Source organism: Cervus canadensis, chromosome 4, assembly GCF_019320065.1.
Source record: "Cervus canadensis isolate Bull #8, Minnesota chromosome 4, ASM1932006v1, whole genome shotgun sequence".
Taxonomy (NCBI): domain Eukaryota; kingdom Metazoa; phylum Chordata; class Mammalia; order Artiodactyla; family Cervidae; genus Cervus; species Cervus canadensis.
The window spans coordinates 85,884,353-85,900,036 of NC_057389.1; the positions used below are offsets into that span (position 1 = coordinate 85,884,353).

General features: G+C 50.1%; 1 protein-coding gene across 7 annotated transcripts in view; it reads right to left on the reverse strand.

Moving 5' to 3' along the window:
* Positions 1–6,187, reverse strand: part of DOT1L (DOT1 like histone lysine methyltransferase) — a 51,944-nt gene extending 45,757 nt beyond the window's left edge. For 5 of the 7 annotated variants that reach the window (XM_043466058.1, XM_043466057.1, XM_043466055.1 and 2 more), the window contains exon 1: positions 5,868–6,187. In XM_043466058.1, the coding sequence (XP_043321993.1) occupies positions 5,868–5,948 (81 nt within the window). In that variant the 5' untranslated portion in view covers positions 5,949–6,187. The remainder of the gene's footprint in view (positions 1–5,867) is intronic. The other 2 variants (XM_043466060.1, XM_043466059.1) reach the window with 1 other exon arrangement.
* Positions 6,188–15,684: the final 9,497 nt, after the last annotated feature.

The following is a 15,684-nucleotide window of genomic DNA, read 5'->3' on the forward strand; positions in this document are numbered from 1 at the left end:
AAATGTCTATTTTTCTTCCTATCCTCAGAAGACATTGCTGCAAATCTACTCTATGATTCTCATTCTGTTCAGCTTACAATACAGATAGCTTATTATCTTTTGCAACCTATGCCTTATAATAAAGCAGTGCTGAAAAATTAAATAGAAAGTTCAGTTGCCATACAGGCTATGAAAATGATTTGCTGGTGGTGAGTTTTAAGCTTGATTCTAAATAAATTTACTAAGAAGGGCACTTCAAATTTTGCTCTTTAAGGTATCTTGAAATTATAGGCTCACTCTCCCTAAACTTTCAAAAAGCACAGAGTTTAGGACAAAGCTGTTATTAAAAAACACAAAAACCATAAGACCCAGCAAGGCCCCTCCTCCCATGTCCTGCCACTTCACCTGGCTACACCCAGACCAGGTGTGGGCCCAGCCCCGCCCCTCGGTGGGAGCCTGGCTCAGTCCCAGGGCGAGCCTAGAGCAGACCACAGGGAGCCACTCACAGACCAGGGAAAACATAATCCACTGTGAACAGGTCCAACACAGCCATGCAACGGGGAAATCCTTCTGGGGAGTCCCCATCCCAAGCCCGCTGACCTTTGCTGTCCCTGAGGAGCAAAGCAGCAGCAGTTCCAGAGGTAGTATTCCGCTACCAGGGGCCGCCCATCCCCCTGCATGACGCTAATGCACCTTCCGTGCCTCAGCCACGGACCCCATGATTAACTCAGGGGATTCAAACTGAAGCCCATCGGAGACAGTGTCTCCATCCAAGGTCACACACGATGATACTGAAGCCTCCGACCTCCCCACCCAGCTCACGGGGCCGTGCCTCAGCTGGAAGAGGGCCCTGTCCAACACAGGGGTGCCAAGGAACACTGCCTCAGGGCTAATCACCCCTGGGCTAGGCACTGAGACAGTGACCATGGGTGGAGAAAGAGTCAGGGAAGGAAAGAGAAATGTTGGTTGGGAGGGGAGGTCAGGCAGGCGGGCAATGAGGGAGGCTGCGGACACGGACAGACTCAGGCATGTCCTCTCTGAACATTCTCGGGACCGCCACAGATGCTGGGGGCAGGAGACCTGGCGGTGGGAAGGGCAGGACAGCCTGAAGAGACAGAGAAGGAGCCAAAGAGGCTCCCAGGCACAGCCCTGAGCAAGAGAACGGAATGGACTGTTATTCCCCGGTGGAGAGACAGGTGCGCAAACTGGGGAGAGCACCAGGACTGAGAAGAGGCAGACAGAAAGGGGCAAGAGGGGTCTCCCAGGAGACGAGCACGGAGCCCAGGACCCAGGCACCTGCAGACACGGCCGGTCACACCCTGCAGGGACTCCAGAACACTGTATCCTGATGAACCAAGGCCAATGAAACAATTACATTGTGTGCAGCTTCAAAAGATGTCACCATCAGGAGAAACTGAGAGAAGAGAACATGCGTTGCCTCTGTCTCATTTCTTACAACTGTACAAGAATCTGTGATTATTTCAAAACAAAAAGTTTAACTAAGAAAAAAGGACAGGGCTCCCAGAGGAAGACTGGGGCAGGTGGCCCACAGCTCCACCACCTCTTCCCTAGTGAACACCTCAGGTTCTGGTGCTGCTGGCTCCTCCCACCAGGAACAGAGTACTCAGCCTGCCTACTCCAGGACACCTGGATGTCAGGGACCAGGGTACAGAAGCTGACAGCCACATTCGGGGTACCAGGCTTTTCCGATGATGCCTTCCTCTCTAAAGTGGTCTCCTCACCCTGGAGAGCCGTCAGAGGGTTAACTGGACTTCCACCTGAGCTCGCATTAGTCAGCACTCACTCACGCACACAGAGGTCAGAGCAGAAAATATGTTCTGAGTCATAGGGAGGGATGGCTCAGCCAGCCGCCCACCTCAGCTACTACTCACAGCTGAGTCTGGGGCATGACGGCTCAGCATTCATCAGAGACTCATGCACTCGCGGAGGCAGGCAGGGACAGTCACACCGAGGCTGCTCCACACCCACGGCCTCCGTGAGTCACCGAGGGGAAGGACTACTGCCCGCCCTCGCAACCTCTGGCCCGGCCACCAGGCACCTGCTCCCTCCTGAGCTGAGACCCAGTTTTCCACCAAGAGAAGGGCCATCCTGCTTTAGCAACACTGCCATAAGCTGCAAGTGGACATCTGGGAACTCTGCGACAGAAGGAACAAAACTAGCCCTGCACCACGCCCTCTTATTTGTCAACTGCACAAAAGCCCGTTTCAGAAGCTGGACATTTCCGAGTGTGGAAGATGTGGCTGTTTGCACTTCCTCCTGTGGGTGCCCCCTCCTCGGAGAAGCCACTCACCCTCCCTCAGCCCCACCCTCCAGTACCTCATCCCCAGGGCACTACACCTCCATTGCCCATCTGGGTTTATAGACCACCAACCGACCCTTGTTCATAAGTACTGTGCTCCGCTCCCCCTCGAACACTGGAGATATCCAGGAGGTGCTTGCAGGATGAATGAATGAATCAATGAACAAGCAAGCTCAGTCTTTTTGAACGTGTGGTCACATGAGTAATCTGACCTTTGGAAAGGCTATGCTCCTGGAAGTGGCCCATTTTCTTAATGTACTCATCATCGAGTCATCACAAAATATGAACTCTTATAATAAAAGTTCTGCCCCCTCACTTCCTGTGAGAAAGCAAAATCCCCCAGAGGGGACACGGGAGGGGAGCAGATGTCACCGCACTGCTTTAGGAAGGTTGCAACTTGCTGACCATGGCACAGCCCCCCCGACTGCCTGGTTTGGGGACTGCCACCCCAGGAATGGCTGCTGACCTCAGATGGAGTGCCCAGCCAGGCAGGCAGCACACCCTGAATCCTGCCAAGTGAGGTCCTGCCAGCAAGGGAAAGACGCTCTCTAGTTCAGACCCGCCCACCACTGGAAAGCCAGCTCCCGCTGGGACCTGGACACACACGATGTCTTTCTGACAAAGGTTACAGACCTCTGTATATTGTCACCCTGCTTATTTAACTTATATGCAGAGTACATCAAGAGAAACGCTGGGCTGGATGAAGCACAAGCTGGAATCAAGATTGCCGGGAGAAATATCATAACCTCAGATATGCAGATGACACCACCTTTATGGCAGAAAGTGAAGAAGAACTAAAGAGCCTCTTGATGAAAGTGAAAGAGGAGAGTGAAAAAGTTGGCTTAAAGCTTAACATTCAGAAAACTAAGATCACGGCATCCAGTCCCATCACTTCATGGCAAATAGATGGGGAAATGGTGGAAACAGTAGCAGACTTTATTTTGGGGGGCTCCAAAATCACTGCAGATGGTGACCACAGCCATGAAATTAAAAGACGCTTACTCTTTGGAAGGAAAGTTATGACCAACCTAGACAGCATATTGAAAAGCAGAGACATTAAAAAAAAAAAAAAAAGCAGAGACATTACTTTGCCAACAAAGGTCTGTCTAGTCAAGGCTATGGTTTTTCCAGTAGTCATGTATGGATGTGACAGTTGAACTTTATTATAAAGAAAGCTGAGCGCTGAAGAATTGATGCTTTTGAACTGTGGTGTTGGAGAAGACTCTTGAGAGTCCCTTGGACTGCAAGGAGATCCAACCAGTCAATCCTAAAGGAAATGAGTCCTGAATATTCACTGGAAGGACTGATGTTGAAGCTGAAACTCCAATACTTTGGACACCTGATGTGAAGAGCTGACTCATTTGAAAAGACTCTGAAGCTGGGAAAGATTGAAGGCAAGAAGAGAAGGGGAAGACAGAGGATGAGGTGGTTGGATGGCATCACCAACTCAATGGACATGAGTTTGAGTAAACTCCGGGAGTTGGTGATGGACAGGGAGGCCTGGCATGCTGCAATCCATGGGGTCGCAAAGAGTCGGACATGACTGAGCGACTGAACTGAACTGAACAGGCCTCTGTGGCCTTGATGGTGATGGCAACAGTGAGACCATCTCCAGATGAACCTTCATCTTAGTTTCAGGTGCTTCGGTGCTGGGTCACAGTAGATTTCTAAATTCTCCTGATACTCAAAACACCAATTTTGGAAAAATACCAATTTCCGAGATGCAGGAATGTTGTTAAACAGACATTCAGCACAGACCCCAGTCTGACTCCCAGAGTGTTCTCCCAAGTGAGGTGAAAATCCAAGTTCACCTGCCCTGGGCTGTTTAGCAGCTCTATTCCTGATCGTCTCAAAACTGCATAGCAGGGAAAAGAAGTGACTTCTCACACCCTCAACAACGGGCATGAATCTCACATACATTTTGCTGAGCCAAAGCAGCCAGAGTCAAAAAGCTACACATCGTTGACTCCATTTACTTGACTTTCCAGAAAAGCCAAAACCTTAGGGACCGAGATGAGACTGGTGGCCAGGAAGCGAGAGACGAGTTGATGCCAAAGGGCAGCAGATGGTTTGAAGGGATTGTTCTGCTGCCTGACTGCAATGATCTGTCAAATACTCTAGAACTGTGAGCTACAAGTGAACCACACTGCATGTCTACTGAGGATAAACAAATTACATTTTGAAAAATGTGCCGGCCAACGTACTGGTACAAGACGAGTGCAGTAACGGGGGCAGAGAGGGAGGCAGGTGGATCAACTGGAGTTTTGAAGGTTCTCCCCACTTTCAGTTTCCGTCCCCTGGGTCGTCTCCCCGCCCTGCCCACTGCTCAGGCCGCGCGCCAGGGCGACACAGAGCTACCCAACCGGAAAAGCCAGAGCCCGGGCTCAGCCGCGCCTCCGGGCGCAGGAAGCGCAAAAATAGAAAGCGCCGGTGCGCTCGGCGGGCTGGAAAGCCTCCGACCTCGGAGAACCGCGGAGCACCAGGGCCAGGAGCCAACGTCGGCTCCCGGGCGGTCCCAGCGTCCCGACCCCGCCCCTGGCCGCGACAGTTTCCAAAAACTGACACACACGGAGCCCGCGCGAGGGGCGGAGCGCGCGGGCTTCCCCGCCGGGTCCCGTGGAGGCCGGTCCCCTCGCAAGCCGAGCGCGCGAAAGGGCGCCCCAAAAGCGCCCGCCCACCGCGCCCGCTGTGCTTTCCCTCCCGAAGGCGCGCTGCCCAGCCGGAGCGCGGTCCCTCTGACACGGACACGCGCACCCACGCCGCCACCGGGGACAGGAGCCGGGGCGCCCACCCCGCGCCCTGCATGTCTGGAATCACCCGGACGCCTGTGTAAATTTCCGTTCGGCCTGTCAATTTTCCAAAGGCCACACAAGATCAGGGAACAGGACGCCTCCTTTCCAAAGGTTCGGCCAGCCCACCCACTCAAATTAGGGAACAGGACGCCTCCTTACCAAGGGTCCGGCCAGCCCACCCACTCAAACTAGGGAACCTGACGCGTCCTTGCCAAGGGTCCGGCCAGCCCACCCAAGATCCGGGAACAGGACGCTTCCTTTCCAAAGCTCTAGCCAGTCCTGCCACTCAAAATTAGAGAGACAAAATGCCTAATTTACAAAATTAACAACTGGAAAGAAGGAGGAGAAAAGGGTTTCCTAAAAAATAAAAAAGCTGAGCACGGTGACAGCGCCAAGAATAAACTACCAGCAAAGAGAAACCCCACACGTCAAATCATAAAGTACGGAAAGGCAAGCCCGCCGGCCGTTCAGGCTCGGGGAACGGGGGGTCCCCAGCCCCGCAGGACCAACGGCAGCCTGGCTCGGGTGCCCCTCGGAGGCGCAGGGTCCCCGCGGCCCAGTCTGCGCCCTCGGCCGGCCCGGGTTCCCCGCTGCCCACCCTGCGCGCGGGGCTTGGAAACGGCCGCCGGGAATCCGGCGGGGCGGGAATGGGGGGTCCCAGGGAAGGTTGGGGGCTCGAGTCGCTCGGTTTCTCGGTGGGCCCACCACGCGCAGCGGGGACTAGGGGGTGGGGGTCTGGGGAGAGGGGGTTAAGGGAAGAGAGGAGCGGCACTCACGTAGACCGGCAGCGGCCACGGGTAGACGGCGGGCTCGGCCCCCACGGGCGACTTGAGCCTCAGCTCCAGCTTCTCCCCCATGTCGGCGCGCACGGCCGCCGCACCATGCTAGTCGGGCGGTTGGGGGAGGGGCGGGGCCCCGCCGTCGGGGGCGGGGCGGACGGGCGGAGGAGGGCGGGCGGGAGGCTGAGGGGAGGGGGCCTGGCCTGGGCCTCAGCCGCCGCCACCGCGCTCCCGTCCAGCCCCCGGCTCCCTCTTTGTGGTCACAGGCCCGGGGCCTCCAGCGCCGCCGCCATCTTGGGCCGGCGTGAGACGAGCACAATGAGCCGGGGGCCGGGCTGAACCACTCGCGGCGCGCGCGCGGGGGGGCCTGGGCGCGAGGAGGCGGTGCGCTCCCTCTGCCCCGCCCGCCGCGCCTCGTGCGGCCCCCCCCTCCGGCCCGCCCCGTGGGCTCTCCCGCTCCCACGCACGCACGCACGCACGCACGCACGTCCTCGGCTGCCCTCGGCTGCCCCCACCAGCCCCAAGCGGGAACCCGGGGAGACCCCGGGAGGCCTGAGATAAAGGGTTCGAAACCCGCTCTTGGCTGACAGGAACACCCCCCCCCCCCCATAATAAAAGTATAATTTCTTATTAAAGGTGACCGGCACAGACCCGGCTTCTGGTCACAAGAATGCCATGTATTTAGCCTATTGTTGTTCAGTCGGTAAGTTGTATCCAACTTTTTGTGACCCCATGGACTGCAGCACGCCAGGCTCCTGTATCCTCCACTAACCCCCCAAATTTGCTCAAATTCATGTCAGTGAATTGAGTCAGTGATGCTACCTAACCGTCTCATCCTTTGCCACCCCCTTCTTTTGCCCTCAATCTTTCGCAGCATCAGGGTCTTTTCCAGTGAGTGTTCTTTTCCCGTCAGGTAGCGAAAGTATTAGAGCTTAAGCTTCAGGATCAGTCTTTCCAATGAATATTCAGGGCTGATTTCCTTTAGGATTGACCGGTTTGTCTTTGCAATCTGGAGGGACTCTCAAGAGTTTTTCACCACAGTTGAAAAGCATCAATTCTTTGGTGCTTGGCCTTCTTGATGGTCCAAATCTCACATCCATAGGTGACTACTGGAAAAAACAGCTTTGGACCATTGTTGGCAAAGTGATGTCTCTGTTTCTTAATATGCTGTCTAGGTTTGTCATAGTATCCTTCCAAGAAGCAAGGATCTTTTAATTTCGTGGTTGCAGTCACCATCTGCAGTGATTTTGTATGTGTGTGTTTAGTCATGTCCAACTCTTTGCGACTCCATGGACAGAGCCCACCAGGCCCCTCTCTCCATGGGATTTCCCAGCAAGAATACTGGAGTGGGTTTCCATTTCCTCCTCCAGGGGATCTTCTCAATTCAGTGATCAAATACGCATCTCCTGTGTCTCCTGCCCTGGAAGGTGGATTCTTTACCACTGAGCCACCTGGGAAGCCTACAGTGAGAAAATGAAGTCTGTCACTGCTTCCATTTTTTCCCCATTTATTTGCCATTAAGTGGTGGGACTGGATGCTGTGATCTTAGTTTTCCAAATGTTGAGTTTCAAGTCAACTTTTTTTTTTTTCAAGTCAACTTTTTAATTCTCCTCTTTCACCCTCACTAAGAGGCTCTTTAGTTCCTCCTCATTTTCTGCCATTTGAGTGGTATCATCTGCATATCTAAGGTTGTTGATATTTCTCCCAGCAATCTTGGTTCCATCTTGTGATTCATCTAGCCCAGCATTTCACATGATGTACTCTGTATAGACCAGAGGAGGGCACGGCAACCCACTCCAGTGTTCTTACCTGGAGAATCCCCATGGATGGAGGAGCCTGGCGGGCTACAGTCCATGGGGCAACAAAGAGTTGAACACGGCTGAAGGTACTTTGCATGCATGCACACTGCATAGAAGTTAAATAAGCAAGGCGACAATGTACAGCCTTGTCATACTGTATATATACAGTATATATGTACAGGTGTGTATGTATGTTATATACCTGTATATGTATATGTTGTATAGGTATTGTATGTATATATGTGTATATACTATGTATATGGCTTCCACCTGGCAGGCTGCAGTCCATGGGGTCACAGAGAGTCGGACACGATTGAGCAACCATGCCTACATACTGGTGGCTCAGTGGTAAAAAAAATCTGCCTGCCATCAGGAGACAAGGGTTCAGTCCCTGGGTGGGAAAGATTCCCTGAAGAAAGAAATTTCCCAGTTTTCTTTCCTGGGAAATCCCATGGATGGAGGAGCCTGGCAGGCTACAGTCCTTGGGGTTTCAAAAGAGTTGGACACAACTTAGCGACTAAACAACATGCGTGCATACACACACACACATATATATATAGTATATATACACACACCTATATATCTTTGTATGTGTGGATGCATACACATGGAGAAGAGAAGGGGGTGACAGAAGATGAGATGGTTGGATGGCATCACTGACTCAATGGACATGAGTTTGAGCAAACTCAGGGAGATAGTGAAGGACAGGGAATCCTGGCATGCTGCAGTTCATACAGTTGCAGAGTCATATGTGACTTAGTGACTGAGCAACAACAAATTGTATATATTATATGTATATATATGTGTTTATATACTGCATATATATAAACTATTTTATATGTGTGTATGTGCATTACATTGTATATATTATAGATGTATATGTCTATATACATACTGCATATGTGTACACACCTATTTATTTTTGTATGTATGTATATATGTATGTGGGGGCTTCCCTGGTGGCTCAGATGGTAAAGAATCTGCCTCCAATGCAGGAGACCTGAGTTCTATCCCTGGCTCGGGAAGATCCCCTGGAGGAGGGAATGGCTACCATTCTAGTATTCTTGCCTGGAGAATCCCATAGACAGAGGAGCCTGGCAAGCTACAGTTGGTAGAGTCGCAAAGAGTTGGACACAACTGAGTGACTTAACACAATATATGTATGTATGTGTGTGTATATACACACCCAGTGGATTCTGTTTGTCTGGAGAACCCTCACTGACACAGACCCTTATGACAGTTGAGCACCTGCTCTGTGCCAGCCAGGAAGCCCGATGCTTGTGCTTACAGTGTGTGCCTTTAGTGTTACAAGTCCCCAGGCGAGGTGTCTTGGGGTCAGAGAAGTGCACAGGGCGCTGGCAGGGGGGCTGGCTGGAGCTCACGTGGAATTCCAACTGTCCTAACAGCAGTACAGCCCCACAGTCCCGCACCCTCGGGTGCTGCTCACAAGGACGTGGAGGGAGAGACAGGATCTGCAGGAAGGTAGAGGGAAGCTTCTGAAGGTCCCTCTGGAGCCCCAGATGGAGGCTGGAGCCCCAAGGGTGTTCTTGGTCAGGACTGTGGGTGGGGGTTACACAGAATCACTCACTTGAAAAAAGCATCCATTCTGCCCTTGTCTGTATGTTTATCCTCCAAAATCTTTTAAAAATGGATGCCGTGGTTGCTGGGAACACACCCGCCAAAGTTGTGTGTCTGTGTTGTAAGGGGACCCAGCAGGAGGACTCAGAAATGGATGAGCCCCCCACTCACAGGGCTGGAGGACTTGAGCTAAGGATAGCCAGCAAGGTCCTGGAGAGAAGGGTCCCTGCTCTGGGCACTCTCTTCCCAGCCCAAGATGCCCAGAGCCACCACCTTACCCACACCACAGAGGAGAGCCAGTCACCGTGGCTCCCAGGCTCCCTGCACTAGGAGCTATTTTAAGCTTGCATCCCGCAGGACATAGCTAGAGAGAGCTGTTGTCAACAGAAAATCTCTGTCTCTTCCCACTCCCTTACCTCTCAGCTTCTTCCCCTTCCCCCTTAGCTGTCACCAACCCCATTTCTGCAGAGACCTCCAGGGTCCTCTGAGACCCTGATGCAGGCACCAGCCACAGGATAGCCCTGAGAACCCTCGCCAGCTGAAAACCCTAGCCCCTCCCTGTGCCCACGCCCACCATCTGATAGATGTCAAAGCAAGCCCTAGTCAGGTATGACCTTGGGCCCAGGGATATTGGCACATGCTGTCAGCGGTGCCGCTTTCTTCCTTAGACTCCTCCCTCCCTCCTGTGTTACTGTCACTTCCTCCAGAACCTTCTCAGACTCTCCTACACTAGGCTGGGTTCAGGGTGTGCCCTCATCTACCCTTTGTTGCTGCTCAGTCTCTAAGTCATATCTGACTCTTTGCAACCCCATGGACTGCAGCTTGCCAGGCTTCCCTTTCCTTCACTATCTCCCTGAGTTTGCTCAAACTCATGTCCATTGAGTCAGTGATGCCATGCAATCATCTCATCCTGTGTCACCCCCTTCTCCTCTTGCCCTCAACTTTTCCCAGCATCAGGGACTTTTCCAAAGAATCAACTCTTTGCATCAGGTGGCCAAAGTATTACAGCTTCAGCTTCAGCATCAATCCTTCCAAATATTGAAGTTGGAATTGTTATCATGGTTTGGTTGGGTGGCCAATCCCCCACCCCCAGTTTGCCCCAGACCACCCAACTTTTAGTGCTGGAATTCTGGGAAGACCCTCAGTCCCAGGGAACCCTGGAGGGGGCTAATCAGCCTATTGAGGACAGACCTCTTACTTGATCTCCCAACCCCTGAGAACCAGAAAGGGAACCCTCCTCTATCTTCCTATATGGTAATCTTCATTTATTCATTCATTCATCCTTGTCTTCAACCCCTTTATTCAGCAAGTATTTACCAAGTACCTAATGAAATGGGAATCCAAGTTCTTGTTCATGGAGGTGAAGAATGAGTTTCACAGACATGGAAACATTCAAGGTAGCAAGTGAATAGGATTCATTAAAGAGAAAGAAACTACAAAGACCTTAGCATAAACACTGAGAGGTGGTAAAGAGTCCCCCAGAAGAGGAAGATTATAGCACTTTTGTATGTTTACCAGTATTAATCTGTACATTTTTAATTGGCTCCTGTCCTTAAAATACATCACTTCTAACCAATCAGTTAAAGGTCACATTAATTTAATATCTTTATGGTTCCTCTTGATCCTTAAGTCACCACCCTTTTTCATGCCCCCCGGCCATTTTACAATGGACCACCTTATGGGATTAAGATTAATGATCACCAGTTGTTTTTCCCTCAGGCATATGGGACATACATTAATTACTGCCCTTTTCTGGATCTGAGTGCTAATAGTTTATCAGACCAAGGACACATTTCGGGAATTTGGGACAAAGGGTATAGCTTTAGGCTAATGGAGTGAGATGTTTACTGAAAACAAGACCTAGGTCTCAGAGTCCTACACTTACTGCCTAGCAATTTCTACCTCACTAATACACAGCAGATTGTTGCTGGGAACGTAACAGGACCCCCATTCTCAAACAGCTCATGTTCTAGGGGCTTCTCTGCTGGCGCAGTGGATAGGAATCTGCCTGCCAATGCAGGTAATGTGGGTTCAATCCCTGGATGGGAAGATCCCACACCATGGAGCAACTAAGCCCATACCCCACAAACAGTGAAGCCCGCACTTACCAGAGCCAGTGCTTGGCAACAAGAGAAGCCATTGCAATGAGAAGCCCTCATGCCACAAAGAAGAGTAGCCCCAGCTCGCCACAACCTGAGACTTACTGTGTGCAGCAACAAAGATCCAGGGCAGCCAATAAATAAATAAGCGAAAAAAAATTTTTAATTAGTTAAAAAAAAATTTCACATTTTGAAACAGGAGGGGAGGGCAGTAGGGCGCAACCTTTCCCAAGGACACAATATAAACTGATTAGAATCAAATGGGTTCAAGATGGCAGATAAGTCAACTTGGATTAGACCTTGATCTTCATTACACATTGTAACACCTCAGCAAACTAAGGGACACACCCAGAGGTGCCATGAGTTTGATGGTCAACCATCAAAGACTAAAAAGTGGGCTGTGGCCCAATTCCTAGAAATCTTCACCTCTTCCCTCAAATTGTTGGAATAATCCTTCCACTCATTAACCTGAGAAATCACCCATCCCATAAAAGCTAACCACAGTGCCTTGCGAGGCTGAACTTGCCCTCTGGAACAGCCCACACTGTCTGTGGAGTGTGTTTCTCTCTGAATAAATCCACTTCTTACCTATCACTTTGTCTCTCACTGAACTCTTTCTGCGATGAGACATAAAGAACCTGAGCTTCATTAGGTCCTCAAACCATGTGTGTGATCTCGGTTGGAAGACTGTGGGTTTTGGCTGGGTTTGAGTCCCAGCTGGGTGAATTTGAGCTCCATATTGGGCTTTGGCTGGGTTCAAGCCCTGGCACATAGGTTCAGATCCTGTTACATGGATTCAAGTCCCAATCTCAGGTAGACAGTTTTAATTCTAGGGAGGGAAGCAAACAGTAAACTGAGAAGGTGTGGTTTTTTATATGGGACTGATGTCTCAGTATCACTGAAGGGCAGGGGGAGGTGGGAAGGGAAGTGAAGGGGCAGTTCTAAATGTAGGCACTGATGGGACATGTGCAGGCTTTGCCCCTAGGCAGGCTGGCGGTTTCAACACAGCTGTTCTCACCCAGGGCCATCCTGTCCCCACCCCACCCAGTTCTTTGATGATGTCTGGGAAAAATCTGTGGTTGTCACAACTGGGGCCGGGAGGGGCTCCTGGAATCAAATGGGTGAGGGCCAGGGATGCTGTTCAACCCCTCACAGTGCCCAGGACTCCCCCCACAGAGGATAATCTGCCCTGAATGTTGGAAGTATCATGGGGGAGACCCTGCACTAATATTATTCTGACCTGCTGGTGCCCCCAGATTCCTGCTCAAACAGGGACTCTATCCAGGTCACCTCTGTGTCCTGAGGTGACCTAGAGTAGGGCAGGCAGGAGATCCGAGATGAGCATTGGGGATGAAACCACAAATCTGTGCTCACTCTCCACACTGCACCCCAGGGGTGATGGCATCAATCACTTCCTTGTGCAGTTAGCTTTTCCCTCAGTCACCCTCTCTTGTTAAGGTCTTTTTTGCAGGTTGGATATCCCGGAGGTGATACTGAGAGCAAGGACTGGAGTGCAGCTTGATGATGTAAGAGGTACAGAGAACAGAGGGCTATCATATGATCTAGCAACCCCATTCCTGGGCATATATGAAGACAAAACTTTAATTTGAAAAGAATATTAATATTCATAGTAACACTATTCACAATAGGCAAGACATGGAAACAACCTGTATGTCCATTGACAGGTATGGATGAAGAACATATGGTACAGCTATACAACGGAATATTACTCAGCCAACAAAAAAAGAATGAAATAATGCCATTTGCAGCAACATGGATGGAACCAGATATGGTCATACTAAAATCAAAGTAAGTTAGAGAAAGACAGATACAATATGATACCACTTACACAGGGAATCTAAAATATAACACAAATGAACTTATCTACAAAACAGAAACAGACTCACAGACGTAGATAATGGACTTGTGGTTGCCCAGGGGGAGACGGCTGGGGAAGGGAAGGATTGGGAGTTTGGGATTAGCAGATGCAAACTATTGTATTGGCGCTAGTGGTAAAAAATCCACCTGCCAAAGCAGGAGACATAGGTTTGATCCCTGGGTCGGGAAGATACTCTGGAGAAGGAAATGGCAATCCACTGTAATATTCTTGCCTGGTAAATTCCATGGGCAGAGGAGCCTAGCAGGCTACAGTCCACGTGCATGTGTGCTAAGTCACTTCAATCATGTCCAACTCTTTGCAACACTATGGACCAAAGACAGCCAGGCTCCTCTGTCCATGGGATTCTCCAAGCAAGAATACTGACTGGAGTGGGTTGTCATGCCCTTCACCAGGGGATCTTCCCAATCCAGGGATCAAACCCATGTCTCTTATGTCTCCTGCATTGACAGGCAGGTTCTTACCACTAGCGCCACCTAGGAGGCCCTACAGTCCATGGGGTTACAAAAGAATTGGATATGACTGAGCACACATAGATGAATCTTCCTAGAATATATAAGGTGGATAAACAACAAAGTCCTACTGTACAGCACAGGGAACTATATTCAATATCCTGTGACAAACCATAATGGAAAAGAAAAAAAAAGAAAAAAATAGCTTTATTGATAGATTCAGTTCCTAAGTGACTGGGCCCTTCCTCCCCCCACAGTTCTCATTGCTGCCCAAGGCTGCAGACTTTCTCACCACAACTGTGGTCTTCAGGTCCAAGGCAAGCCACCTGCAGACCACCCGTACCTTCCCAGGGCTGGCAGCTCTCATTAGCTACTGATGGCAAGACACACCCAGAAAGCAAAAATGTGACCATGAAAATACACTCAGGCATGTTCAAATTGAGAAAATAACATTCTTATCTCTGTTTAGTACTCACTTGATTTTAGAATAGCTTAGATTGACAAAAACGTTGAAACGATCTGTACAGAAGGTACAGAGTGCCCCTGGACTCCTATTTCCAGCACATTACATAGTATGATATGTTTGTCCCAACTAAAGAATCAAAATAGATACATTATTATTAACTAAAGTCCAGACTTTGCTAGAATTTCCCTAGTTTTCCCTGTAAGTCCTTTTTCTCTCCCAGTCTCCTCTGGGATGTGACAGTCTCTGAGACTTTCCTGAATTTTGATACCTTGAAAGCTTTGAGGAAGACTGATCAGGTATTCTGTTCCTCAGTTGGTTTGTCTAGAAATAAATTTATTAAACAGGTCACTTTGTAATCTGTGTCCTTTCTGTGTGTATATGTTGTTTTAGTCACCAGTCGTGTCCAGTTTGTAACCCCATGGACTGTAGCCCTCCAGGCTCCTCTGTCCAGGGGATTTACCAGGCAGGAATACTGGAGTGGTTTGCCATTCCCTTCTCCAGGGGATCTTCCCAACCCAGGGATTGAACCCTTGTCTTCTGCATGCCAGGCAGATTCTTTACCACTGAGCCACCAGCCACCACCATATTCATGTACATTTTATCACAATTACAAGAAAAGCAGTGATAGCAAATACAATCATAATACCAGCTTTGCAGTCAATCTATTAATAGAACCTGCCAAGCGTGCTCCTGCTGCATTCCTGATGCCTCGTTTGCTTGGTCCTGGGGTCAGCGAACTCATTCTTGGCAAGACTGGGAGCACGGACACCTCTGTCTCAGCAGGGGAGGATGATGACAAGTCTGTGTGCCAAGTCGAAGGTCATCCAGCAGATGTAATTTTAGACAGATGTCCTCGTGGAGATGAATGGACACAACGCAATACAAGAAAAAGTCCACATGCTGAGGAGTATGTAGAAGAAGAAGATCATATTTGTACACATACACACACACACACACACACACATGTACATACAATGTACTTGCGTATAATGGGCTCTTTCTGACTTACAGGAAACACACCACACACTGTCCCTGGAAGGTAAGAGCAGATTTCTGTCCCCAAATATTTGAGTCTATCCCAACAAGAGGACTATGCATACCTCATGCTATGCCATGAGTGTTTCCTGGGTCTCCCACTAGAGTTCTCAACACATACACCCCTTCCTGACTGACCCTGGTCTTGACTGTGCACACCAGTTATCCGTTGCTACATACAAACCACCTCAAAACTTAGTGGCTTAGGGACTTCCCTGTTGATCCAGTGGCCAAGATTCTGTGATTCCAATGCAGGGGGCCCGGGGTTCGATTCCTGGTCGGGGAGCTAGATCCTGAATGCCGCAACTAAGACTCAGTGCAGCCAACTAAATAAATATTTTAAAAAGCAAAAACTTAGTGGCTTAGAACAACCACCCCTTAATAGGTTACTTGTTCTGTCAACCAGTGATTTGAACTGAAGTCAGCTGGACAGACAGTTCCTCTGACAGTCTTTACCATGGGGTCCGACAAGACCCAGAAATGCAATA